This window comes from Lissotriton vulgaris, chromosome 8, assembly GCF_964263255.1.
Source record: "Lissotriton vulgaris chromosome 8, aLisVul1.2, whole genome shotgun sequence".
NCBI classification, from domain to species: domain Eukaryota; kingdom Metazoa; phylum Chordata; class Amphibia; order Caudata; family Salamandridae; genus Lissotriton; species Lissotriton vulgaris.
In genome coordinates this window covers 53,065,166-53,092,100 of record NC_141696.1, presented here as the reverse complement: position 1 = coordinate 53,092,100, position 26,935 = coordinate 53,065,166, and the positions used below count along the sequence as shown (strand labels likewise).

At 49.6% G+C, this 26,935-nt stretch overlaps 1 protein-coding gene across 1 annotated transcript in view; it reads left to right on the top strand.

Annotated features, from left to right (window-relative positions):
- LOC147693361 (transient receptor potential cation channel subfamily M member 2-like) overlaps positions 1-26,935 on the top strand; it is a 1,943,547-nt gene that overhangs the window by 109,932 nt on the left and 1,806,680 nt on the right. Inside the window, exon 2 of the mRNA XM_086933684.1 lies at positions 15,227-15,315. Within this exon, the coding sequence (XP_086789810.1) occupies positions 15,227-15,315 (89 nt within the window). The remainder of the gene's footprint in view (positions 1-15,226; positions 15,316-26,935) is intronic.

Here is a 26,935-nt window from a genome sequence, read left to right as displayed (position 1 = left end):
ATCCTTCGCACAGAAAGTATCTGAGGTTCACCATTCAGGACCAGCACTACCAGTTCAAGGTTCTGCCCTTTGGGGTCACCACGGCGCCCAGGGTCTTCACAAAGTGCCTGGCGACAGTGGCGGCGCATCTACGACGTCAGAACATCCACGTATACCCCTATCTGGACGACTGGCTCATTCAAGCAAAGTCGTACAGGCAGTGCGCCGACCACGTGTCCCAAACCATTCACCTTCTGCACGATCTGGGATTCTCACTGAATTACCCAAAGTCCCATCTCCAGCCCGCTCACATACGGCAGTATCTGGGCGCGACCATAAATACTCTGGTGGCTACGGCACAGCCAAATTCAGTGAGGATCAACAGCATTCTGTCGCTGATTCCAAAATTCAAACCTCAACACTCACTTCCAGCTCGAGTGTTCATGCAGTTGATCGGCATGATGGCCTCCTGCATCTCCATTGTCCCGCACGCGAAACTACATATGCGCCCGCTTCAGGAGTGCTTAGCACGTCAGTGGACTCAGGCTCATGGGCAATTGAAAGACCTAGTGTTGGTGAGCGGTCGGGCATACAACTCTCTGCATTGGTGGAATCCACAAAACCTTTGCAAGGGCCGACCGTTCCAGGAGCCTGTGCCACAGATTATCCTGACGACGGACGCTTCTCTCCAGGGTTGGGGAGCGCATGTACTCCACTACACGGTGCAGGGACTATGGACACTACAGCAAAAGAAGATGCACATCAATGTGTTGGAACTGATGGCGATCTTCATGGCCTTAAAGGCGTTCAAAGTACATCTGTGCAACAAGGTCGTGTTGATCCGGACGGACAACATGACGGCCAGGTACTACATTCAGAAGCAGGGAGGGACACACTCTCCACAGCTGTCTCACCTGGCTCAGAGCATGTGGAAGTGGGCCATTCAGAGGAACATCTTTCTCATGGCAGAACACCTCCCAGGCAAGGACAACCAGATGGCGGACCTGCTCAGCAGGCACAGCCACCAGATGCACGAGTGGGAGATACACCCATCAGTACTCCAGCCGTACTTTCAAACATGGGGTCATCCAGAAATAGACCTGTTCGCCACAAGGGAGAACGCAAAATGCCAAAGCTTCGCCGCCAGGTTCCCACACCCGCAATCGCAGGGCAATGCGATATGGATGAACTGGTCAGGCAAATTTGCGTACGCTTTTCCCCCAGCACCCCTGATACCGCTGGTGGCACGCAAGCTCAGGCAGCACTCGATGACCCTCATCCTGGTTGCTCCAACATGGGCTCGCCAACCATGGTACACCACGTTTCTGGAACTGTCCGTGGTACCGCATCAGAGGCTTCGCCTCACACCCAGCCTTCTGACGCAGAGCCATGGCGACATTCAGCACCCAGATCCGCAACAGCTCAACCTGGCGATCTGGCTCCTGAAGTCCTAGAGTTTGGCTACCTCAATCTTCCTCCAGATTGCATGGACATCATTCGGGAGGCAAGAAAGCCCACTACTAGAGCATGTTATGCGGCTAAATGGAAGCGGTTTGTCATTTATTGTGCAAACCACAGCATCAATCCACTAGATGCTTCCATTCAGAACATCATCTGTTACCTGTTTCATCTGTACCAGTGTAATTTAGCATACGCTTCCATCCGCATTCACCTGTCTGCGATGGCCGCATACCTCCAAAATAGACAGCACCTTTCACTTTTCAAGGTGCCTGCTATAAAAGCTTTTCTGGAAGGACTCAAAAGGGTCATTCCACCACGGACCCCTCCAGCTCCAGAATGGAACCTCAATGTGGTTCTTACAAGGCTGATGGGTCCTCCCTTTGAGCCACTACATTCCTGCGAAATTCAATTCTTAACTTGGAAGGTGGCTTTCCTGGTAGCAATTATATCGCTACGGAGGGTTAGTGAGCTGCAGGCCCTCACTATTCAGGAACCTTTCTTACAGGTCCATGCTAACAGGGTAGTGCTCCGCACTAATCCTAAATTTCTGCCCAAGGTTGTGTCTCAATTCCACATCAACCAAACAATTGAGTTGCCAGTGTTTTTCCAAAATCCTGAATCACTGGCAGAGCGGATGCTCCACACCCTTGACGTCAAGAGGGCACTGATGTATACATTGACAGAACCAAGGATTTTAGAAAGACTAAGCAGCTTTTCGTTGCCTTTGCGTCACACCACAAAGGTAACGCTATTTCCAAGGCTGGTATTGCTAGGTGGATCGTGAAGTGTATTCAATCTGTTATGCAAAAGCTAAACGTACTCTTACAATTCCACCAAGAGCCTACTCCACCAGAAAGTTGGGGGCCTCTATGGCCTTCCTTGGAAACATTCCCTTAGAGGACATATGTAGAGCAGTCACATGGTCTACCACACATACATTTACAAAACATTACTGTGTAGACGTGCACTCTAAACAGCAGGCAGCTGTAGGGCAGGCTGTTCTCAGAACACTTTTCCAAACTGCTGCAGCTGGCACGGGCGGCCGCCGCTAATGGAGGGACTGCTATGTATTCTATGCACAGATATGAATTCAGCCGCCCACATGCCTCGAACTGCAAATGCTACTTACCAGTATGCATCTGTTCTTGGCATGTAGGGCTGCTGACATTCATATCGCCCACCCTCCTCCCCGGCGCCTGTAGAAGCTGCAGTATTCATGTATATGCTCATAGCATGGTCATCACTCACATAGTTCACTCCATCTCGGCCACAATGGCTAAAAACAATCTGGGGATGGAGGCGATGCCCATGCGCACTGTAGTCCAGGGGAGGAGCCACCTATCTCGTGATACTTCGAAGACTCTTCCAGGACAACAATGTGCAATCATCCGGACCCAACACTAGGCGGCGATCTATGCACAGATATGAATGTCAGCAGCCCTACATGCCAAGAACAGATGCATACTGGTAAGTAGCATTTGCATAGTGTAATCTCTGTTTTCTTGTAAACACCTTTCTTTCCAATTTCAATAAATTAGGCCTTGGACATTTTCCTTTCAAAGATTACATATGTTAACTGTTCATTACATCATATTTCTTACAGTAGTTTAAGCACCAAAAGTTTAAATACAACCAAATTGACCTACAGCAGGTAAGTAAACTTCACTTAGTCCAATTGTAACTGGTTGTCACAAAGTCATTCAGGTAAGTATATAGTATGTACTGCAATAAACATGCATATCTGCTTGGAGCAAGCTTAGATGAATGAAATCCTGTTTTAGCAGGTCTTCCGCTTTAATTTGAATTAAGCTGATAAAGGCATTTGGCACAGAATCATACCGGTTTCCTAATCAATGTGCGCTGTCTCTCCCTCACTCCTGCGTAGGAGACATGCTTAGGGAGGTCTTATTTTCGAGAGGGGTGGAGGGCTAGAGGTCTGTCAGGCACTCTTGTAATTTAAGTTAGTCACGCCTTCGCGAGGGAGAGAGGTTCGACGTAGAGCTCAGTTCTGAACAGCCCCATCCATAACAGTTTCCCCCCCTTCCTCCTGCGTAACTCAGCTTCCTTCATCCCCACCCTCCGGCAGGCCTTTACCCGGTACCTTTATGTTGTCTGGCGCTTCCGCTACTCTCCACAGAGTGAAACTTTCAGGCCAATCTACCCCCGTCCTCCCGCTCGGGCCTTTCAGCGCTTCGCCCGAGGCGGGGGTAGGGGCAGCAGCAAAGCCGCAGCGCAGTCATGTTAATGTTAATGTTATGGTAATTTGTATAGTGCACGGCTGCCCCAGCCAAGGGGCGTCCCGGCGCTGCGAGCAGACAGTTTACAGAGAGATAAAGGCGTAGAAAGTGAAACAGTTATTGAAAGAGATGAGTTTTGACCGCCTTTCTAAAGGCTAGGAGGTCCTGTATCCCACGGATGGCTTCGGGCAGACTATTCCATAACTTGGCAGCCAGGAAGCTGAAGGAGCGGCCGCCTACTCTGGCCAGTCTAGTACGGGGGATGGTCGCAAGATGTTGCCCCTCTGAGCGAAGCGATCTTCTAGGGATGTACTCTGACAGGAGCAGGCGTAACATTGTGGGGGGAGGCAGTTTTAAGGATTTTGAAGGCTAAGCACAGTGCCTTAAACTGGATCCTTTTGGGCACCGGGAGCCAATGCAGTTTTTACAAGGCTCCAGATACCGAGGAATGGCGAGGGAGACCTACCAGAGCCCTGGCTGCCGCATTCTGGACTCTCTGCAATCTGGTGATTTCAGCCAGATTTGCCCCCAATAAGAGAGAGCTGGCATAGTCCAGTCTGGAGAGAATGGTCGCCTGGACAATTAACTGGCGAGTGCGGCAGTCAAAGAACTTCAAAATGGGCCTGATGTTACGCAAGATGCCAAAGCATGTGGCAGCAATTTTTTTAGTGTGGTGAGTGAACTTTAGAGCAGAGTCCACCCAGACTCCCAGATTTTTAACACATTCCTTTGGCATGGGGGGTGGGCCTAGGACATCAGGCCACCAGTTGTCTCCCCAGGACGAAGTGTTTTTCCCCAAGAGCAGTATCTCAGTTTTCCCGGCGTTCAATTGAAGGAAATTTGCCGTCATCCAGTTGGTGATGTCAGTGAGTGTCTGTTTAAAGTGATGAGCCTCCAGACCACTGTTGTCATTAAGGGCCACCACCAACTGGGTATCATCTGCATAGGATACCAGTGCGAGTCCGTTGCTTCTAGCCACCTCCGCCAGAGGGCGGACATATACATTGAACAGGGTGGGGCTCAAGGAAGAGCCTTGCGGCACTCCCTGTCCAATGTTATGTTCCTCAGAGATGTAAGGGGGGGGTAGAGACTCTGAAAGACCTGTTGGAAAGGAAGTCTCTAAACCATCCTAAGGCTGTCCCTGTGATTCCAATTTCCTCCAATCTCGTCAAGAGGACCTCGTGTGACACCGTATCGAAGGCAGCACTGAGGTCCAACAGGACCAGTGCTGCCGTACCGCCGGTGTCAAGGATGGATTGGAGGTCCTCTGAAACACTGAGCAAGGCGGTCTCGGTGCTATGACCAGCTCTAAACCCGTGTTGGGAGTCATCCAGCATGTTGTTGGTAAGGAGGAAGTTGGACAGAATGTTGTTGACATGTGCCTCGATGATTTTGGCAGGCCAGGGAAGCAAGGAGATGGGCCTGAAGTTCTCAGGAAGCGAAGGGTCTAAAGTAGGTTTTTTTAGGATGGGGGAAACCCAAGCCTGCTTCCATTTGGAGGGAACTTTGGCGGTGGAAAGAGACAGATTGATGATGTCTCGGATGTGTTCAGTGATAAATTCGTGGGCTTCACAGAAGGTATCCGGTTTTAGGGGATCTGCCGGGAAGCCAGATTTAATCTTTTTGCAGATTTTTAGGAAACTCTCTCGCTCGAGTGTAGGAAGGGAGGAGAGCGAGGGCCTGGTAGGGTCTGAGACAATGGCTGCGGGCCTTTTGGAAAGGTGTCATAGATTTTCTTGATCTTATTGGTGAAAAAATTAGCCATATTATTGCAGAGGTCAGGAGAAATGGTAGTGGTATTGACTGTTTTTTTTGCAGTGAGGTCTTTCAGAATTTTAAATACGGCTTTGGAGGTATTGGAGCTGTTGCTGATTTCATTGGCATAATATGCCGCTCTCGTTCTGCAAACATTACGATGGTAGGTTTTTTGGAGCAGAACATACTCCTGTTTGAGTTTAGCATCGTAGTTTTTCCTCCAACCCCTCTCTGCCTTTTTGCATTCCTTTTTCAAAGTTGCTAGTTCGAAATTATACCAAGGGCTAGTTGTATGAGTGCGGACCTTGGTACATCTGGCAGGAATCAAGGTGTTGAGTGCCTGGGTGATCCAGAGGCAAAACTGGTCATATCCTACGTCCAGATCTTCACTAGGGGGTGGGGGATTTAATACCAGGATTGTGCAGGTCTTCGAGACAAAGTTTTCTCCATGGCCGCTTCTGAACTAATGGACACTGCCACTGTCTCCTTCCCGCAGCGTGCTGCAGCCCCTGCTCAGCCTAAGTAGCCTACAGGAAGTTGAACACTAGAGCGCTAACCGCTCTTCGTGCAGGCCGACCGGAAGTGCCCCTACGAGGAGATGCAGGGAGGCGGCTCCAGCAACAATCAGTAATGGCGTGTGGTGCAAGGGGGAGATGAATTTTAAAAAGTCACAATTTTACTAGGCACACATTAAGTTTAACAAATTACAACAGAAAAGTCATAAAGTTTTAAAAAACGAGCGCTATCTTTTTCTTACTGCCCAAGGTCAGATCGCAAAACAGGTCGGGGACACTGCCACTGTCTCCTTTCCGCCACTACGGGAAACCCCACCACGTGCGGGCATCTTCCTGCTCTCTTCTCCTGCCCTCTGGAATCCTCGGAGGGCGGTAGGATCGCCCTCCCGAAGGACCGCAGCGGCTTCCCCTCTTCTGAGGAAGCTCTGGCCCTGGCAGGAAGATGACGCAGTGGGTGGGGTTCTGGTTGCTAAGCGACCCCACCCAGCGTCTCCCTCGGAGCCTCGCGTTGTTCTCTCCACACACGGCTCGGCCCCTCACAGCACCCCGGTGAGGGAGTACTTGGCAGACTTGGCACCACAGCGCTTCAGTGAGAGGGGGGGCTGGAGGACTGTAACCCAGCGCTGGCAGACTTAGGCGGCAGATATGCAGGCAATATCCACACGCTTCTGACTAGGGCCAACAGCAGACAAGGGCAAAGACTAGATCCCAGCCTTACTTCAGGGAATCGCAGAAAGGGGCCCTTGCATGGCATTGCCCTCACAGCGCCCACCCTTCCAGAGGCTTAGGGCTGGGGAAAAGTCACCCTCATTAGATAACCAAGGGGATATGCATTGCATTTGCATATCTGCCTAGCTCAGAAGCGGTCGCTCCTCATGCTGCTCCCTGCTGATAGAAGTGGTATCATAGCGCTTCTGCCAGACTAATCATTGCCTTTATTCGAATTGCGCACTGCTCGCTCTGCTCACTGTAATTAATTATTGTGCCTGATTGACATCGTAGCGCTATACTGATAGACTGCTCTGCATTAATTTTACAACTGTGCACTGCTCGCTTTGCCTGCTTCAACTATTTGTGCCTGATTGTACCGGCGCCACTGCTCATTTAATAGCGATTCCAGGCTGTGCCCCAATCTCGTCCTGTTTCGCTTTTGGGCTTGCTGCTATTTTGTTGTTTGTTGTTGTGCCTCCCAGCCCGGCTCTCCACCCCGCTCCCGCCTCCCAGCTGCTCCTCCCTCCCACTAAAGTTAAGGCTCGACCCGATAGTTGTAACGCTGTGACCGCCCTGCCTAGCTCAGAAGCGGTCGCTCCTCACGCTGCTCCCTGCTGATAGAAGTGGTATCGTAGCGCTTCTGCCAGACTAATCATTGCCTTTATTCGAATTGCGCACTGCTCGCTCTGCTCACTGTAATTAATTATTGTGCCTGATGATATCGACATCCTAGCGCTATACTGATAGACTGCTCTGCATTAATTTTACAACTGTGCACTGCTTGCTTTGCCTGCTTCTACTATTTGTGCCTGATTGTACCGGCGCCACTGCCCATTTAATAGCGATTCCAGGTTGTAACCCAATCTCGTCCTGTTTCGCTTTTGGGCTTGCTGCTATTTTGTTGTTTGTTGTTGTGCCTCCCAGCCCGGCTCTCCACCCCGCTCCCGCCTCCCAGCTGCTCCTCCCTCGCCCCTCCCCCTCCACTATCCACATATGACAGATGCTTTTGCGCGCAGCGTTCACGCACTGCGGTCGCGCTCCATGCGCGCCGAAGGTGCGCCAAAGGTAAGCCCGTCCGCGCCTGGACCGCGCCCAGCGCCAGACCCCCTGGCCCCCGCAAAATCCACTCCGCCCGCATAACGTACGACGCCACAACCCTCTCAGCCCTTAACCCCGGTCGACTACCTAACTGCTACCAAGCCGCCTCAGGACACACCCATGGACCCTTCACCTGCCACTCCTGCAAGTTCGACTGCATCAGGACCCACACCAAATCCACTAACTCCAAACAGAGCTCCAACACTAACCACCTGAAATGCATCCTGCTCAACACCTGCTCGGTCCACAGACACGCCATCGACCTTTGGAACCTACTCGACACTACATCGCCGGACGGCGCCTTCCTTACAGAAACCTGGATGAACGCCTCATCAGCGCCCGACATCGCCATAGCCATCCCGGATGGCTACAAGATCATCCGAAAGGACTGCACCAACCAAACAGGAGGAGGCATCGCCATCGTCCATAAGAACACCATCCGCATCACGACCAGTTCAGATGATGACCTCGCTACCGCCGAACACCTTCACTTCCAGATCCACACCGACCCCAAGACCACACTCAGAGGCACCCTCATCTACAGGCCACCTGGACCCCGCACACAATTCAGCGAAGACATCACTGACTTCATCAGCCCACACGCCCTCCCCTCCGAGGACTACATTCTACTGGGAGACCTCAACTTCCACCTGGAAAAGAAAAACGACAGCAACACCACCACCCTTCTGGCCAACCTGGCCAACCTCGGACTCGAACAACTTGTTGATACCCCCACCCACTATGCCGGGCACATCTTCACCTCCAGCAAGCACATCTCCTTCAACCACACCACAGCTCTCCATTGGACGGACCACAGCTGCGTTCACTTCAACTACAAAAAGACCTCGACCCACAACCTCCCACAACCAATTCCCCGAAGAAACTGGAACAAAATTACCACTGACCAGCTCTTCACATCGCTTCACCAAAACCCTCCTGCCAAGTCATCGGACCCAAACCAAGCAGCCACCAACCTCACACAATGGATCACCCGCAGCGCCAACGAACTAGCACCCTTGAAAAACCATCAAATCATGCAAGGTAGCAAAATAGCCCCCTGGTTCAACAATGACCTTAAGAAATCCAAGAAGTTCTGTCGCACCCTCGAGAAAGCCTGGCGAAAAAACCCAACCACTGACAACCTGACCACCTTCAAGAACGCCACCCGCAAACACCACCAACTGATCCGATCTACCAAGAAATCAGCATTCAAGGATCGACTTGACAACAACGTCCACAACAGCAAGGAACTATTCAACATCGTCAAAGAATTTACCAACCCCACCGCTGGCACTAGCTATTTCACTCCCTCCCAAGACCTCTGCAACTCTCTAGCCTCATTCTTCCACAACAAAATCGCCAACATACATAACAGCTCTGAAAACCAGTCCGAAGACCAGTCCACTCCACCCACCTCCGAACCAAAACCCCCCTCTAACAACCTTTGCGCCTGGAACCCAATCACCACTGAAAACACCATCCGCCTGATGAACTCCATCCAATCAGGATCGCCAACCGACCCATGTCCCCACCACATTTTCAACAAAGCAGACTCCATCATCGCTCCCCATCTCCGAGACGTCATCAACTGCTCCCTCAACTCCGCTACCTTCCCGGAAAGCTGGAAACATGCCGAACTCAGCGCCCTTCTGAAGAAACCCACAGCAGACCCTACTGAACTTAAAAACTACTGCCCCATCTCGCTCCTCCCATTCCCTGCCAAAGTCATTGAGAAAGCCGTCAACAGTCAGCTCCCCGCCTTCCTCGAATCCAACAAATTCCTCGACCTCTCACAGTCCGGCTTCCGAGCCAAACACAGCACCGAGACCGCCCTCATCGCAGCAACAGACGACATTCGAACACTACTGGACAACGGAGAAACAGTTGGCCTCATCCTACTTGACCTCTCCGCAGCCTTCAACACAGTCTGTCATATCACCCTCATACAACGCCTCAGCAACATCGGAATACAAGGAAAAGCATTGGACTGGATCATCTTGTTCCTCGCCGGAAGAACCCAGAGAGTCCGCCTCCCCCCTTTTAGATCAGAGGCCACCGAAGTCATCTGCGGCGTACCACAAGGATCATCACTCAGTCCCACCCTCTTCAATGTATACATGAGTCCCCTCGCATCCATCGCGCGCCAACACAACCTCAACATCATCTCCTATGCAGACGACACCCAGCTGATCCTCTCCCTCACCAATGACCCAAACACCGCCAAAACCAACTTACACGAAGGAATGAAAGATGTAGCCGAGTGGATGAAGAACAGCCGTTTAAAACTGAACTCGGACAAAACGGAAGTCCTCATCTTAGGCTCATCCCCCTCTGCTTGGGACGACTCATGGTGGCCACCGGCCCTGGGAACCAAACCCATACCTACGGACCACGCGCGCAACCTAGGCTTCATCCTAGACTCCTCCCTCTCGATGACCAGACAAATCAACGCCGTCTCTTCATCATGCTTCAACATCCTACGCATGCTCAAAAAAATCTTCCGTTGGATCCCCGCCGAAAAAAGAAAAACGGTCAACCACGCACTGGTCACAAGCCGACTGGATTACAGAAACACCCTCTACACCGGAACCACAGCCAAACCACAGAAAAAACTCCAACGCATCCAAAACGCCTCAGCCAGACTCATACTAGACATCCCCCGCCAATCTCACATTTCCGGTCACCTGAAAGACCTCCACTGGCTCCCCGTCAACAAGAGAATAACGTTCCGTCTCCTCACCCACGCACACAAAGCCCTCTACGACCTAGGACCCGAATGCCTGAACACGCGCCTGTCCTTTTACACCCCCACCCACCAACTACGATCGTCCAATCAAGCCCTCGCCGCAATTCCGCGCATCCATAGATCCACCATGGGGGGAAGATCCTTCTCCTACTTAGCGGCCAAAACCTGGAACTCTCTCCCCACCCACCTCCCCATTACACAGAACCACCTCTCCTTCAGAAAGCAACTAAAAACTTGGATATTCGATAAGTAAAGTACCCCCCCTCCCTCAAGCGCCTTGAGACCCCCTGGGTGAATAGTGTGCTATACAAATGTTAACTTGACTTGACTTGTCCTTCTAAATTGTGGACACACTGGGGCGTTGTGCTCTCTGATCTTCCTCAGGCAGGGCCAAATCAACATGAAGAAGGGTAGCACCCTCAGGCAAACTTGCAGCCCCTAGGAGCAATCAAATTAGCCACAATCCCCCTGACGCTGTAGTCCGCACTCCATCCAGCCCAGCAGTGTGACAAAATGGCCGCCCATTGTCCTCCCTTATATAGCCTGGGCCCTGGTCACTAGAGACAACCGGAAGGTTCTGGAGCCGCCTAATGCTATCCTATGGACCAGAGATCTGAGGTAATTCTAGCAGGCGTCCATCTTAGGAACCCCACCCCATCCACCATTTTAGGAAGGCGCACCTGTACCTCAGCACTGGTTAGCAGTGGTGGGGCACCCGGAGACCTAAGGCCACACAAAAAGGGTTGGCGGAAAAAAAAATATTGGGGAGGCAGAACAGGACAAATATAAGGGGAGACCATCCAAAGAGCTGACAGGTCCAACAAGCATATGTAAAAATAAGGCTCCAAATGGGAGCGTGCGGTCATAAAGTATGCCGCATGTTGGATCAAGTGGACCAATGAGGTAGTAACTGTCGACAACCTATTCACCAGGACTTTTGCTAATATCGTTGTCTCCACATTAATCAGCGGGATAGGCCTATAGGAGCCACAGTTGTCCATTGGCTTACCTTGCTTATAAATAACTACAATAGTGGCTAATCACTGATCTTAGTAGCTGACCCCTTTCCAAGCTCTCCTCATACATGGCTTTGAGATGTGGCACAATCATAGAGGCAGTGACCTTCAGAAACTCCACCGGGATGCTGTTAGGCCCCACCGCCTTTCCCGATTTAAGTTGTCCCAGGGCCTTGCTTATTTCTTCTGTCGATAGGTCTGCCTCCATAGTTTCCCTATCTGCCTCTGAGAGGCTTGGAACATTGCTGTCTTTGAGGAGCTGACGGGAGTCTTCCACTGTATAGTATGTAGAGAGGTAGTATACCCTCTCAAAGTAAACGGCAAATTGTTCCGCTATTTCCTTTGGGTGTACTACTGTGTCTCCACCCGGCGTCGTCAGTTTATGGACCCATCTGGAGCCTTGCTCCCGCCTCTCCAGCCATGCCAGTTTCCTGCCCGCCCTGTCCCCAAGCTCGTAGAGTCTGCGTTGGGTAGCACGTTGCTTGGCTACCATATATTCCCTAGTTTTAATCCGAAATTCTTCCTGTTTCAAGAGGAGCCTGTGACTGGTGTCGGGCAATGGATCTTGTGAGTGCTCACGCTCCAGCTTGAGGAGGTCAGGATCCACTTTAGCCTGGAGTTCTTGTTTTTTGGCGATATAGCCAGTCTTTAACGACCGGGCTAGACCATTGATTACCGCTTTGAATGCCTCCCAGACTGTTCGTGTGGAGTCAACAGAACCTACATTTTCGGTAAAGTAGTTCTCCGTTTGTGTATGGAGTTTGTCTCTAACGTCTGGGATGTGTAGGAGCCACAGGTTTATCACTATCGTGGCAGGTGGTTGGCTTTCCCATTGCGTATATTCCGTCCAGACTGGAGAGTGATCTGAGATCCCTCTAGTCAGGACTCTATATTGGGTGAAGTTACCTATTGAGGACAGATGTGTAAGGAAGTAGTCAATACGTGACAAACTTCGGTGGGCATTGGAGAAAAATGTAAACAGTTTGTCGGTGGGATGAAGTACTTGACTTACATCTGCCAGACCTAACGCCTGTACAAAGCCGGGCAAGTGGTCGTTAGATTTTTCTCCTGGCTTTGGTGGGTGGCGATAAACAGTGTAATCTAAAGTCATATTATAGTCTCCTCCCATAATCAGTACGCCCTCCCGGAGCCCCGTCAACCTGTTACCTAGGTCTTCTAGCGCCGCCCTGCCCAGAGCGGGCGGCAGATAGACAGAGAGTATATTGATATCTTTCCCATCCCATTGGGCCTCCACCCTGCAAAACCGCCTGCCGTGTCCGCCCATGTCTTGTGTACGATAAGGGGTGTGGTTTTTTTCACTAATACAGCTGTACCCCTTGAGCCCGTAGTGCAGTCTGCATGTGCCAAAAGTGTATACCCCCACCTAGTGAGGGCCCTGGATTTCTGACCTACGAGATGAGTTTCTTGCAGCAAGACCACATCTGGTGCGTGCCTCTTCAGATATTGTTGCACCATTCCCCTCTTAATCTTATCTCCCATCCTATTTACGTTCCAGGACATTACAGCCAGAGATCATTTACTATCCTGACCCATATCTGCCTGTCACCCCTCGTTCCTGCCTTTGGATCGTGTCTGTGTAGGAAAAAACATAAACCTGTTCATTTAGCAATTGTCATTCAACAGTCAATGCAGTCACTTTACATTTTGGATGCAGTAAGTCTCGTAGCATAATAGTAAGCTCCTCTTCACCTAATTCACTTGTTAGTACCAGTGAGTCAATCATCACACCAATAAACCGCCAAACCTTGAAACAAACCCCCTCTCCCCCCTCCCCAACCTCCTCCCCCCTCCCTGACCCCCTGCCCGTGGATTCAAAACTAGCCACCCCCAAACTTGGCAGAGTGCTTCTCTCCCTCCCTAGAATGCTGAAAATACACGGTTAGAGCAACCCCCCTTCAGGTTGGTTCAAATCATAAGAACTGGAATTATAGCAATCCACTTTTAACAAATTGAGTACCTCCCAAATCACATCTAGAAGATCCATCAGTACGTGTCATATCTTTAGGAACCCCCCGTTAGCAAATCACACAATAATGGGTATTACCCCCACCCCCAACCCCTGGCCCCACTACTTGCGCTTTCGTTTGTGTCCCAGCGTGGGCACGTCATTCCTATCGCCCATGTCCATCAGTCCTGTTCCTCAAGCTGGCTAGGATTCTCAGCTGAGCCTCTGTGAACCGCCTCAACTTGGACTTCTCTGCGTTGGCCTGGTTTACCCTCCCGGACGACGAACTTTTTGATGGTTTCTCTGAGACTAAGAAAGACAAAGCAGTTCAAAAGAAGACCATCTCAAGATGAATCTTGCTATGCAGCCAAGAAGCAGTCCCCAACAGGTTAGCATTCCACCTGAGGGAAGGTTGCTACCACTTCACTGGTGCACCAGTCATGAACATTTGCTAGGCCCCTAAGTGGATTTCCCTCCACATATTCACAAAGCCTTACTGCCTGGATAGCAGGTCCGGTGTGACAAGCAATTCTCCCCTGCAGTATTTCCTGATCTGAGCCATTCCACAGACTAATCACCAGAATAGGTGCACTGCTTTGGTATTCATTCACAAGGTGATGAGCCTGTAGTTAGAAGTATCAAAGAACAAATTACTTGCCTTTCGTAAAGCCTTTTCTGGTAGAGACTCTAACTGCATATTCCTCACCCACCCACCATCCTCCTAATTCTGTGGCTTGGACTCACTCAATCCTTTATTAAGATGCCAAATGTAAAAGATATGCACAGTACACTATCTGATTTACATGGGTCTGCGCCTGCGGGCGCGGACAAAAATCAGAAAGAAACTGACATGGAGGTGGCGTATATATAGGGGACCCATCATTACATCGAGGTGTGATGGAGCTGCACAACCATCCATAGGTTGTGCAGGTAAGAGAGGTGGGGTGGGGAGGATTTAGACAGACAACGAGGGAATATTAATTAATTATTTAATTTTCCCTCATCGTTCGTCAAAATCCCCCCCTCATCCTCACCGGCCCCAACACTCTTACCTGCACAGGCTGTGGCTGTGCACAACACTACCTACGGATGTGCAATGAAATTGCTTTAGATTTGGGCATCTAGTCGGGGGCCTGGGGTAATTCACAAGGTGAGGAATCTGTGATTAGAGAGTGTTTCTACCAGAAAAGGCATTACTGAAGCAAGTAACTTGTTTGTTTGCTTGATATATTGCTAGTGGGAGCAGGTTAATAAACTCCAATTGTGGATCTGCTAACATTGGGGTGGAGACAGATTATAATTCTGCCACTACTACTTGCAGTTCCCTTTTTCATATATGAGACTGTTAAAATGTAATCTCTTTCTCCTGTGACCTGTATTTTATTAGGATATATAAGTTTGTCATTTGTGGTTTGAGAAAAGCCAGTTGAGTTGTTTTAAATGGTTAATGATGCAATTACCCTGTCCTGTTTAAGAACAGGGAAATGAAAATATGTAGCGTGTGACAAAAAGAAACTTTCCCTTAGCTATTGCTGTGCACTTCCTACTTTAAAGGGTCAGGTGGAGGGAGGTGGGGTTTGAAATAGTGGTCACCCACAGTAAAATAATGCCTGATACTCTTCAGACAGGGTAAGTCATTTTTTCAGCTGTACATAGCACTCAGTGAGATGTACCAAGATGGCAAGCTCTGCAGTTTGACATGTTATCATAAGCTGAGCACTATTCTATCTGTTTACTTTCAGGATCAACAGCCAAATATCTGGATCTTAGATCACGTAAAGAAAAAGGAATGTGTTAAGTACATCAAGAGCTCAAAACCAGATGATGAACAGTAAGATTAACCCACAGGAATATACCACAATGCCACCACTTCATTATCATCTCTCCCTGTGTCCCCACTCTGAATATATTTTGTTGTTGTTTGCTGAGCTACTCTTTCTATTCCAACCCTTCCTCCATATTACTGATCTCTTGTCCTTCACCCTTCCAAACTGAGATTGGTTATGGATCTTATATACTACATGCTCTAAGTGGTTAATTTCAAGGTCTGGCGAGTGGCCCCCTTTAGCCATTGGCTTGTTAAGCTCAGCACAATCGACCCATTACTTTGAGACAATGTCAATCTCATCTTGGATTGGGCAGAGGATTTTTTCTCTCTTACCATCATGCTATTCGATCATAGGTGTATTATTTACCATCATAGTGATTGCTTTGATTGAGCAGCATAAAGTGCATTGTTTTCTGGCATCGCAGTAGCTGAAAGGGACTATTAGGTGACTGCAGAAGCTATGTTGAAAACAAAGCTTCCTGCTTTAAAAGCCACACACTCCACGTGATTAACTAGCCTTAGAAATGCAGAAATTAGATTCTACTGCATGCTCACCATATCACAGGTTCCTCCATGGACATTTTGACATTTAGGATTAAAGAGTTTGAACAGTGAAGGCTTACTCTTGGATGGGAGAGTGGACGTAATCATCTAAATCTTGCTGCATGTGTATTGTAAATTGTTAGTGTATTTATATAGTGCTTACGACCACTGACGAGGCAATAAAACACTTTTTCGGCAAGTAGCACACTACTCCGGAATCTTTGTTTTATTTTTTCTTGTGCTTATTTGTGTTAGGATTGTGCTCTTGATGTCTTGTGTCTTTAGTAGAGTTTGAGGTAGGGACAGTATGATAAAAGTGGATTGGAAAAGGGAAAGTATGAGTTGCGTTTGTAAGTAAAGGTCATGTGTTTTTTAGTCGGGGCATGGCTAAAAAGGAGTGGCAAAAGATTGAGTAGGATGTTTGGGAGTTCATAGTAGTCAGAAAGGTTTGAGATGAGAAGAGGAAGTAGGAATGGAAAGGACGGAAGGACGGAAGGGGCTTTATTGATATTTTTTCTAATAGCAAAATGTAAATAATTTATACATGCATGTAAATATACACACGATGCTTGGTAAAGTTTTGTTTGCTTTATTAAACCCCTCTAAAAATACACATATGTACATTGAATCAGCAATATTGACATGGTTTGCTGTCTACATTTATCCTGAATTGCATTTTTTATAGTTTCAAATAACTGTATTTCACTTCTAAAACTTAATTATATTCATGGCACTTACTGTAGTTATTAGTGGCAGGCGTAACCCTCTATGTAAGCATCTATATGTACATATCACTCAAAGTAAGTAGATTGTTCAAGCAGTGTTATTGTTGAAAAAAATGTAAGATTTGTATTATCATTAAGTAAATACATCTATGAACTTCACTATGTTTCATCGCATCAAGGATTATTCTTGACTTAATATCTGTTATCCAGTATTATGGGTGTCTTTCATAGATTCACATGCCTGAATCATTCCCCGTCGTCGAGACGGGAGTCTCTGGTACATAGAAAAGTAATGTCCTATAGACATACATAGAGAATAGTTGGCCTAAAGGCCTCACCTTAGTAACATATCCATGTCCTTTTGTAAAAAGGACCAAACTATAGAGAAGAGCCAATCAGCTGCCACCTCCCTCTAGAACCTTCCTGTCAGGAGCTGTAGGAGAGTACGGTCTGCAATCCTATGGTCACCCCCGATTTTTGCTTTTTGCTTCACTGGTTTACGACTTTCCCTGGCTGTGGGCCTACTAATCAGACCCACAGCCTAGCTGTTCTCTCTCTAAATTGACATCCATGTACCTTAGGTGCATTTACCAATTGGTATTGGGCCACTCTTGTAAGTCCTTGTACAGTGTACCATAGGTACCCAGGGCATAAGTGAACCCAGGGCCTACCAGGGGCTGCAGCATTTATTATGCCACCCCTGGCTGGCCATCCAAGTCTGACACAACTGGCTGATCGATCAGCTGGGGCAAGGTGGTGTAATCACCCTTTGCTTTAGATATAGTATACCTATTTCAAAACCTAAAATGGACGAATATACTCCTATAAGTCACTCCTATGGCAGGCCTTAACAATCCTGGAGGCAGAGTGCTTGGAATTATGTGAGATAGTGCTCTGGCATGAGCTGAGCCTGTCTACAGCTTTCGGAACCAAGTCCTTTAGCTGTTTCCGTGATAACGCTATACCATATACTCTTAAGGGCATTATAACCTCGCGGTTATTGCTAACTTTGGCATAGCATTATCAAAACATGTTGAGTAAGGTGTCATACGAATTGGAATACTACCCCCTCAACAATTCTGGCGATGGGGGTAGCATTCCACCCTTCTAGAGGGACACAACATGTACCCCGGTTAAAGTTAACTCGAGCCTCAGCATCACAAAATGGATGCTGCCACCACAGACACAAGTCTGACCTCCTGCTGCTGTGAGTCCTTCCAGCGAGGGAGGCTTGGACAAAGGGTTTCCTGCCTTGGGAGGCGCTAGCACCACCCCAGACAGGATTTTGTGTATTAGGTAGGACCGGGCTGAAAGGAATGAGACATGCCTGGGGCACACAAGGTGCCCTGTGCATACACCGGTTCAAACCAGTTGCTGGGGCACTCCAGCCCCAGCTCTGGCGCGACACCGGACAAAGGATAGGGGGTGTAACCACCCCCCTTCCTGGTCCCACCCATAGGAGGGACCTAGTGATAGTACAGCCTCCTTTAGCAGGATAAAGGTAGGAGCTGGTCCCATTCCAAATCAGATTAATCCTGAACTGAAATTCTACAAGAAGAAACTCTGGACTTCGACTTTCTGCTAAGAAGACTGAAGAAATCTCCCTTGTGGGCAAGGAATGTCCACCCTGCACAAGCAGGCACCATCAGCGTCCAGAGGCTTCACTTTGTCATCTTCCCTTGAAGGATCCAGACTTCAGAGCCCGACGAGACCCGGATTCCCAGACCTCTCCGACCTCTACCTACATCTGCAGCACAGCTGAGATCCGTGGGTGCGACGAAACACGTGGGACCGGCCATCTTGAAGAAACTGCGCTTCGCTTCCAGCACGACGTCTGAGGTAACCTCGACGAAGTGCTGTGAGGATTGAGAAGCCCCAGCCCCGAGCAGCTCCTGCACCAAAGACCAGCCCTCCAGCATCCACAAGATCTGCGTGGGGCCCTTCTGCCTGTTTGCTGCTCGACGCGTTGTCTGGTCACTTGCCGGCTGGCTAGTGGCCTCCTAGACGATGATCCACGACATCAACACCGCTGGTCTAGTTGCTCCAGACTGGCCCTTGCTTCCTTCCAAAAGAGAGGCATCCCGGACCCTCCTGGTCCGCACCAAATGTCTTTTCCACTCACCGCGTGGGTTGCCTTTGCCAAGACCTGTTGACTCCAAATCCGGATCCGACACCGCCGACAGCGAGAGCCTGCGTGGGACAGCTCGTGCCTCCATCCTGGTCGTCAAAGACACCACCTGGTCCACGTGGCTGCAGAGTCAAGCGCCCACTCTTCACCTCATCGCGGCGACAGCCTCTGGTTCCATTCCTGGTTCCACTCCAGTCACTGGCTAGTGACTTTGAACATTGTCCACTCTGCTTTCAGGTCTTCAGCTTCACTGATCCACCCTTGGATCACACCAGACATCTTCCTCCTGGTCTCCTGCAGCATGTTTTCTTTCAGGCTCCATAGACTTCAACGCAGAAACCCGACACGACTTCGCACCTATGCACACACAGCCCGTGGGTGCGGTAACAAGAGCATTTCGGTGCTCAAGGGTAGATTGACTCTCCTAGTGTCCAGTTCCACAGTCGTTTTAGTCCTAACTAGTCAGGATTGTCCGTACTCACCTTTTACTTGAACTGTACTGTCCATAGACGTTGTTACGCATCTCACGTGTGAGTTCACACTCTGCACACGCCTTCCGTGGGCCTCCTATTACTTACCTAAAGTTAGGGTAGTGTGGTCCCAGCGATCCAACGGCCTCTGGACAGCTCCATTTCTTTAATCGACTTCCTTATACCATTTACTTAGTATAGGGTTTGTTGCGCCCCTAGGGCAACATTGTAACTTGTGCAACTTAACGTAGTTTTCTTAAGAGTCTTGTCATGTGCTTAGCCCTCTGATCTCATAAAGAGTTCAGAGGTGTTTGTTAGTTAATAAATATCTTGTTTATTTTCATAACTACCTGTGTGGTGTCCTTTCATTTGGTATTCAAGGGGTTATATGTGGTAAAACAGCTGGCTTCACATGCCAAAAGAGTTTAGCCTAAGACTGCTTTGTCCATGATACCATTAGGACTTTACAACCAATCACCATAAGGGTTGTTTGGACTGATACAAGGTGATCGCTAGAACTAGTGAGCATCATATATCAGGCCAACTTCTCACATTGGTGTGCAGCGGTTGGGATTTGAGCTTGCTGTTGTTTTTACCAAATAAATTCTTGATATCATTTGAAAGATCACATAAGGTACCATAGGTACATATAACAAAGCTTAGACATACTTTGAGTTCTACTGAACCAGCTGCTGTAGTAGAAAGGGAGTAGCACACCCTGACTACAACTCTTAGCAAGGGATCAGTAGGAATACCCATAGTGTAGGTAAGTGCACCACTTACACCTCACTAGAAAGCATGTCTACCACAGGAGAGAACACAGTGACTCCCCTTGTGGTTAGTGACCCTCCACAGGTCCTTTCCAGATATGCAGCACTCAGCTTCCAGGAGATGAGACAATTGTGTACCTCCAGACAACTGAAACAGGGTTCTAACCCTACCCTTCCTTTTCTGTTAGGTCTCTTAGAGACATATGATGCCAGAAGGGCTTCTAATACAGGCCCCTCTAATCGAGCAGATGGAAGCATACCCCCAGTAGAAGGTGACTCTAATCTCATTGAGACTGAAGAAGTGGAGGAGGAGAATGGAGACTCATCTGATGGAGAGGTAGACAATGGTCAGGAGGGAGTCAGCAGACTTACCAGGGCCAACTTCAGCCTCCATGAGAATGGAACTGGGGGAGCCCCAGGACCATCCTTAGTCAGGCTTATCCTTGGGAATAGACCAGTTAGGTCTCACTACAGAGGCTCTAACAGATCTATTCACACCCATGTCTCTCAGGCATCTTCTCAGAGAGGGATGACATCCCCTCAGAGAAGAGAGCATGAAGCTAATATGAGGGAAATGAATCTGAGGATTGAGAGTGAAGAACTTGCCCTTGCCAAGGAGAAACTTGCCTTTGCCAGAGAGCAGAAATTGATTGGGTTAGAACCCACTGGTGGCAGCATTATCCCTAGAGATAAAGACAGGAGTTTTGATAACAGAAACTTGAGTAAGATAGTGCCCCCCTTTAAGGTAGGGGATGACATCCACAAATGGATGACTGCTTTGGAGAGAGCATGCAAAGTACAGCAGGTACCCAAGAGTCAGTGGGCAGCTATATTGTGGCTCTCCTTTGAAGGTAAAGGAAGAGACAAGCTCCTCACTGTTAGAGATGAGGATGCTAATGATTACCAAGTCCTGAAAAGTGCCTTGATTGATGGGTTTGGCTTAACAACTGAACAGTACAGGTTAATGTTCAGAGACACACAGAAAACACAAGCTCAGGATTGGACTGACTTTGTTGATTGTGCCACTAAGGCTTTGGAAGGCTGGTTACTGGGAAGTAAAGTTACTGATTACACAGGATTGTATAATCTAATTATGAGAGAGCAAATCTTAAACAATTGTCAGAACCAGTTGTTGCATCAGCACTTGATTGACTCAGATCTGACCTCTCCCCAAGAATTGTGAAAGAAGGCAGGCAGGTGGGTCAGGACAAGGGTAAAGCAGCAGAACCAGAACCAGGGTGGTGGCCAGAAGAAAGCATTTAGAAGGGTAATCAAGAGAATAAACAAAATGACCAGAAGTCTTCAACAGGGCCCCACCAATCTAAGGAGGGTGGGTCCCAGAATTCCCAAAAGAAGAATGATGGCCAAAGAAAACCATGGTGCCAATACTGGAAAAGTAAGACTCACTGGTTTAGTGAGTGCACCACGAAAGGCACAGCTCCTACCACTACTGCCCCTAAGGCACCTGCACCCCCTAGTACAGTTAGTAGTGGTAGTGTACCCCCCAAGGCTATAGTTGGGTTAACCCTGGGTACTGAGGTGGATTCTGACTAAGGATACCAACTCAGGCTGTTCTTGTTTGTACTGGGGACATGGATATTAACCCTTACTATAAGTCCCAGTACTCTGGGCAAGTACAGGCAAACTCCTTTGATCAATGGAAAGATGGCTCAGGCCTACAGGTACACTAGTGCCAGTGTCACTAGGGTGACACCTAACTTTGTGGACCCTGAACAGGTAATACTAGGTTCAGACTACCTAGTGACCAATGCTAGAATGTCACTACCGATCACAGTATGGCAGTTGTTAATTTCTCCTGGGGAGAGGTAACTGGCCTCAAAAGGGTTGTAGTTAGTTCAGACCTCTTAGTGGACTGTCTGTTGGGAAATGATTTGGAATCCTCCTTATGGTCAGATTTGGAGTATAGCGCTCATGTGGAAATGTTAGGTTTTTCAGCACATGTCCTTGCTGTGACTAGGTCACAGGCCAAAAAATGCCCAGCTGAACACGTGCTGGGTCCTGGAACAATGGACCAGACACTTCCCAAGAGAAAGAGCAGTAGGGTTAAGGCAGTGCCTTCCCCCCTGCCTCAAGGTGAGGATCAGCCCTCTCAGGAGGCTGACCCAAAGACCCCAGAAGGAACTGTCCTAGAAGAGCTTGAACCTGAACAGGTTGAGTTTCTTGGGACAGGGGGGGCTTCCAGGGCAGACTTGAGGCAGGCACAGTTAGACTGTTCCTCTCTTGAACCCCTCAGACAGCAGGCTGCTTCTGAGGCTGCAGGGAATGCAACAGGTACCCACAAGGTGTACTGGGATGATGGACTCCTATACTCTGAGGCAAGAGACCCCAAGCCTGGTGCTACCAGGAGGCTGGTCATCCCCTTGTCTCTGAGAGGTTTCCTTCTTACCTTGGCCCATGAGATTCCCCTTGCAGGTCACTTAGGCCAGAACAAGACTTAGGAAAGACTTGTACCACACTTTCACTGGCCTCATATGTCTGAAGACACCAAAGAGTTGTGTCGCTCATGTGTCACCTGCCAAGCCAGTGGATTCCCTCCATTGTGGTCGCTCACCCTGCACTCGGCTTGCACTTCGGAGGCTTCTCTTCCAGCTGCCTGCCTGTCCTGGGACCTGCTGCCTGCCTGCCCTGACACAGCGCACTGTGCAATCCATAGCGCTTGGTATCGTTATAATCAATTTCACAGCGCTGTTTATATTACTTTGTATGCGCGCGCTATCGTTCTCCTTAGCATATAATTTACTTGCATTCCTGGCATTGTAGTGCGGCTAAGAAGCGTGTCTATTTACTTTATTAGGGAACCTCACTCGAACTCGAGATCCAGCTCTGCCCCAGTTTCGATTTGGATAGCGAGCGGCCATCTTACTGTTTATTTTCTTTTGCCCGTGGCTCCTCCCCGCCCCCGCCCCCACCTCCCAGCTGACCCTCCCACGCTCCGCCCCCTCCACTATCCATTTATAGCTGATGTTCCAACGCGCAGCGTCCACGCGCTACGGCCGCGCCGAAGGTGCGCCAAAGGTAAGCCCGTCTTCGCCCGTCCGCGCCTGGACCGCGCCCAGCGCCAGACCCCCTGGTTCCCGGACTGCCCAGCCCACTCGCATCACCTACTATGCCACCACCCTCCTAGCCCTTAACCCCGGCCGCTCCCCCAACTGCGTCCAAGCCGCTCCTGGACACACCCATGGACCCTTCACATGCAACTCCTGCAAGTTCGACGGCACCAAAACCAACTCCTCATCCACCAACCCCAATCAAAGACCTGACGCCAACCACCTACAATGCATCCTGCTCAACACCCGCTCGGTCCACAGACACGCCATCGACCTCTGGAATCTACTAGACACCATCTCACCGGACGTCGCCTTCCTAACAGAAACATGGATGAATGCTACTTCAGCCCCAGACATCACCATTGCCATCCCGGAAGGATACAAGATCATCCGCAAGGACCGCATCAAGCATACAGGAGGAGGCATCGCTATCGTCCATAAAAACTCCATCCGCATCTCAACCAGCTCAGACGTCAACCTTGCCAGTGCCGAACACCTTCACTTCCAGATCCACACCGACCCCAAGACCACACTCAGAGGCACCCTCCTCTACCGGCCTCCAGGACCCCGTGCACAATTCAGTGATGACATCACTGACTTTATCACCCCACACGCCCTCCCCTCCGAGGAATACATTCTATTGGGAGACCTCAATTTTCACCTGGAAAAGAGCAACGACAGTAGCGCCACCACCCTTCTGGACAATCTTGCCAACCTCGGACTCAAACAACTTGTCACTACCCCCACCCACATTGCAGGTCACACACTCGACCCCATCTTCACCTCCAGCAAACATGTCTCATTCAGACACACCACAGCTCTCCATTGGACGGACCACAGCTGCGTTCACTTTACTTACAATAAGACCACAATCCACAACCATCCTCAATCCACCCTGCGAAGAAACTGGAACAAAATCACCATCGACCAGATCTCCTCATCGCTTCTTCTCAACCCCTCCGCCCACTCCTCTAACCCCGACCAAGCAGCCATTAACCTCACCCAATGGCTATCCAACAGCGCCGACATCCTGGCACCGTTGAAAAAACGACAAAGCAAACTTGGCAGCAAAAACGCCTCCTGGTTCAACGATGATCTTAAGAAACCGAAGAAACTCTGTCGCTCCCTCGAGAAGGCCTGGAAAAAAAGCCCAAACACCAGCACCAGGGACGCCTTCAAAAACGCCACCCGCATACACCACCAACTAATCCGGTCTGCCAAGAAAGCCGCATTCAAAGACCGACTAGATAACAACGCCCACAACAGCAAGGAACTATTCAACATCGTCAAAGAATTTACCAACCCATCAGCCAACTCCAACGACATCACCCCCTCCCAAGCCCTCTGCGACTCCCTAGCTTCCTTCTTCTACAACAAAATCGCAGACATCCACAACAGCTTCAACAACAGACCCGGAGACCAACCCACCCAACCTTCTGCAGGACCTTCACCCCCCTTGAACATCCTTAACGACTGGAACCCAATCTCCACTGAGGACACCATCCGCCTGATGAACTCCATCCACTCAGGATCCCCAACGGACCCATGCCCTCACCACATCTTCAACAAAGCAGACTCCATCATAGCACCACACCTCCGAGACGTCATCAACTGCTCCCTCAACACCGCCACCTTCCCTGAAAGCTGGAAACACGCAGAACTCAGTGCCCTTCTGAAAAAACCCACTGCTGACCCCACCGAACTCAAAAACTACCGCCCCATCTCGCTTCTTCCATTTCCGGCCAAAGTCATCGAGAAAGCCGTCAACAACCAGCTCGCCGCCTTCCTCGAAACCAACAAATCCCTCGACTCCTCACTGTCCGGCTTCCGAGCCAAACACAGCACGGAGACCGCCCTCATCGCCGCAACAGACGACATTCGAACTCTTCTGGACAATGGAGACACAGTCGCCCTCATCCTCCTCGACCTCTCCGCAGCCTTCGACACAGTCTGCCACAACACCCTTCTACAACGCCTCAGAAACATTGGAATCCAAGGAAAAGCACTGGAATGGATCACCTCGTTCCTCACCGGAAGAACCCAGAGAGTCCGCCTCCCACCATTCAAGTCAGAGGCCACTGAAGTCATCTGCGGCGTGCCACAAGGATCATCACTCAGCCCCACCCTCTTCAACGTATACATGAGCCCCCTTGCGACCATCGCTCGCCAACACAATCTCAACATCATCTCCTACGCTGACGACACTCAACTGATCCTCTCACTCACCAAAGACCCTAACACCGCCAAAACCAACTTACACGAAGGAATGAAAGAAGTAGCCGAGTGGATGAAGCACAGCCGCCTGAAACTGAACTCAGACAAAACAGAAGTCCTCATCTTAGGCACCTCCCCTTCCGCCTGGGATGACTCTTGGTGGCCAGAGGCCCTTGGAAAAGCCCCCATCCCGACGGACGACGCACGGAACCTGGGCGTCATCCTGGACTCCTCACTCTCGATGACCAGACAAGCCAACGCCGTTTCATCATCTTGCTTCAACATTCTTCGCATGCTCAAAAAAACATTTCGCTGGATCCCCACCGATACTAGAAAAACGGTCACCCACGCACTGGTCACGAGCCGCCTGGACTGCGGAAACACCCTATACGCCGGTACCACCTCAAAACTCCAGAAAAAACTCCAACGCATCCAGAACGCTTCAGCCAGGCTCATACTAGACATCCCGCGTAAAGAACACATCTCTGGTCACCTGAAAAACCTCCACTGGCTCCCCGTAAATAAGAGGATTACTTTCCGCCTCCTAACCCACGCACACAAAGCACTTTACGAACTTGGATCCGAATGCCTCAACACACGACTGTCCTTCTACACCCCCTCCCGTCAGCTGCGATCCTCCAACCAAGCCCTTGCCACGGTACCTCGCATCAACAAAACCACTATGGGAGGTAGATCCTTCTCCTACCTGGCAGCTAAAACCTGGTACTCACTTCCCACTAACCTTCGCCTTACTCAGAACCACATAGCATTCAGAAAACAACTTAAAACTTGGATATTTGACAAGTAATTCTCCACCCTCCATCAAGCGCCTTGAGACCCTATGGGTATGTAGCGCGCTATACAAATCTCTTGACTTGACTTGACTTGGCAAATCAGGTGGCACCACAAAGGCCCCCCTTATACCACTACCTGTGGTGGGGGTTCCCTTTGAAAGAGTGGGGATTGACATTGTTGGACCAATGGACCCCCCAACAGCATCTGGGCACAGATTTATACTGGTGGTAGTGGATCATGCCACCAGGTATCCAGAAGCTATTCCCCTTAGGACCACTACAGCTCCTGTTGTTGCCAGGGCCCTACTTGGAGTTTTCTCCAGTGTGGGGTTTCCTAAGGAGGTTGTCTCTGACAGGGGTGCAAACTTTATGTCGGGATACTTGACTGCAATGTGGAAGGAGTGTGGTGTCAATTACAAATTCACCACCCCTATCACCCACAGTGCAATGGGCTTGTGGAGAGATTCAACAAGACCCTAAAAGGGATGATAAAAGGGTTACCAGAAAAGCTTAGTCGAAGATGGGACATCCTTTTACCCTGCCTTCTGTTTGCTTTCAGAGAGGTCCCACAGAAGGGGGTTGGCTACAGCCCTTTTGATCTTCTATTTGGGTATCCTGTAAGAGGACCCCTATGTCTTGTGAAGGAAGGATGGGAGTTACCTCTCAAAAAGCCTAAGCTTGACATAGTGGACTATGTACTTGGTCTCCGCTCCAGGATGGCAGAGTACATGGAGAAGGCATCTAAAAACCTTGAGGCCAGCCAAGAACTGCAAAAAGCTTGGCATGACCAAAAGGCTGTCCTTACTGTTTACCAGCCTGGACAGAAGGTGTGGGTGTTGGAGCCAGTGACCCCAACAGCTCTCCAAGACAAAAGGTCTGGACCCCATACCATCATTGAAAAAAAGGGAGAG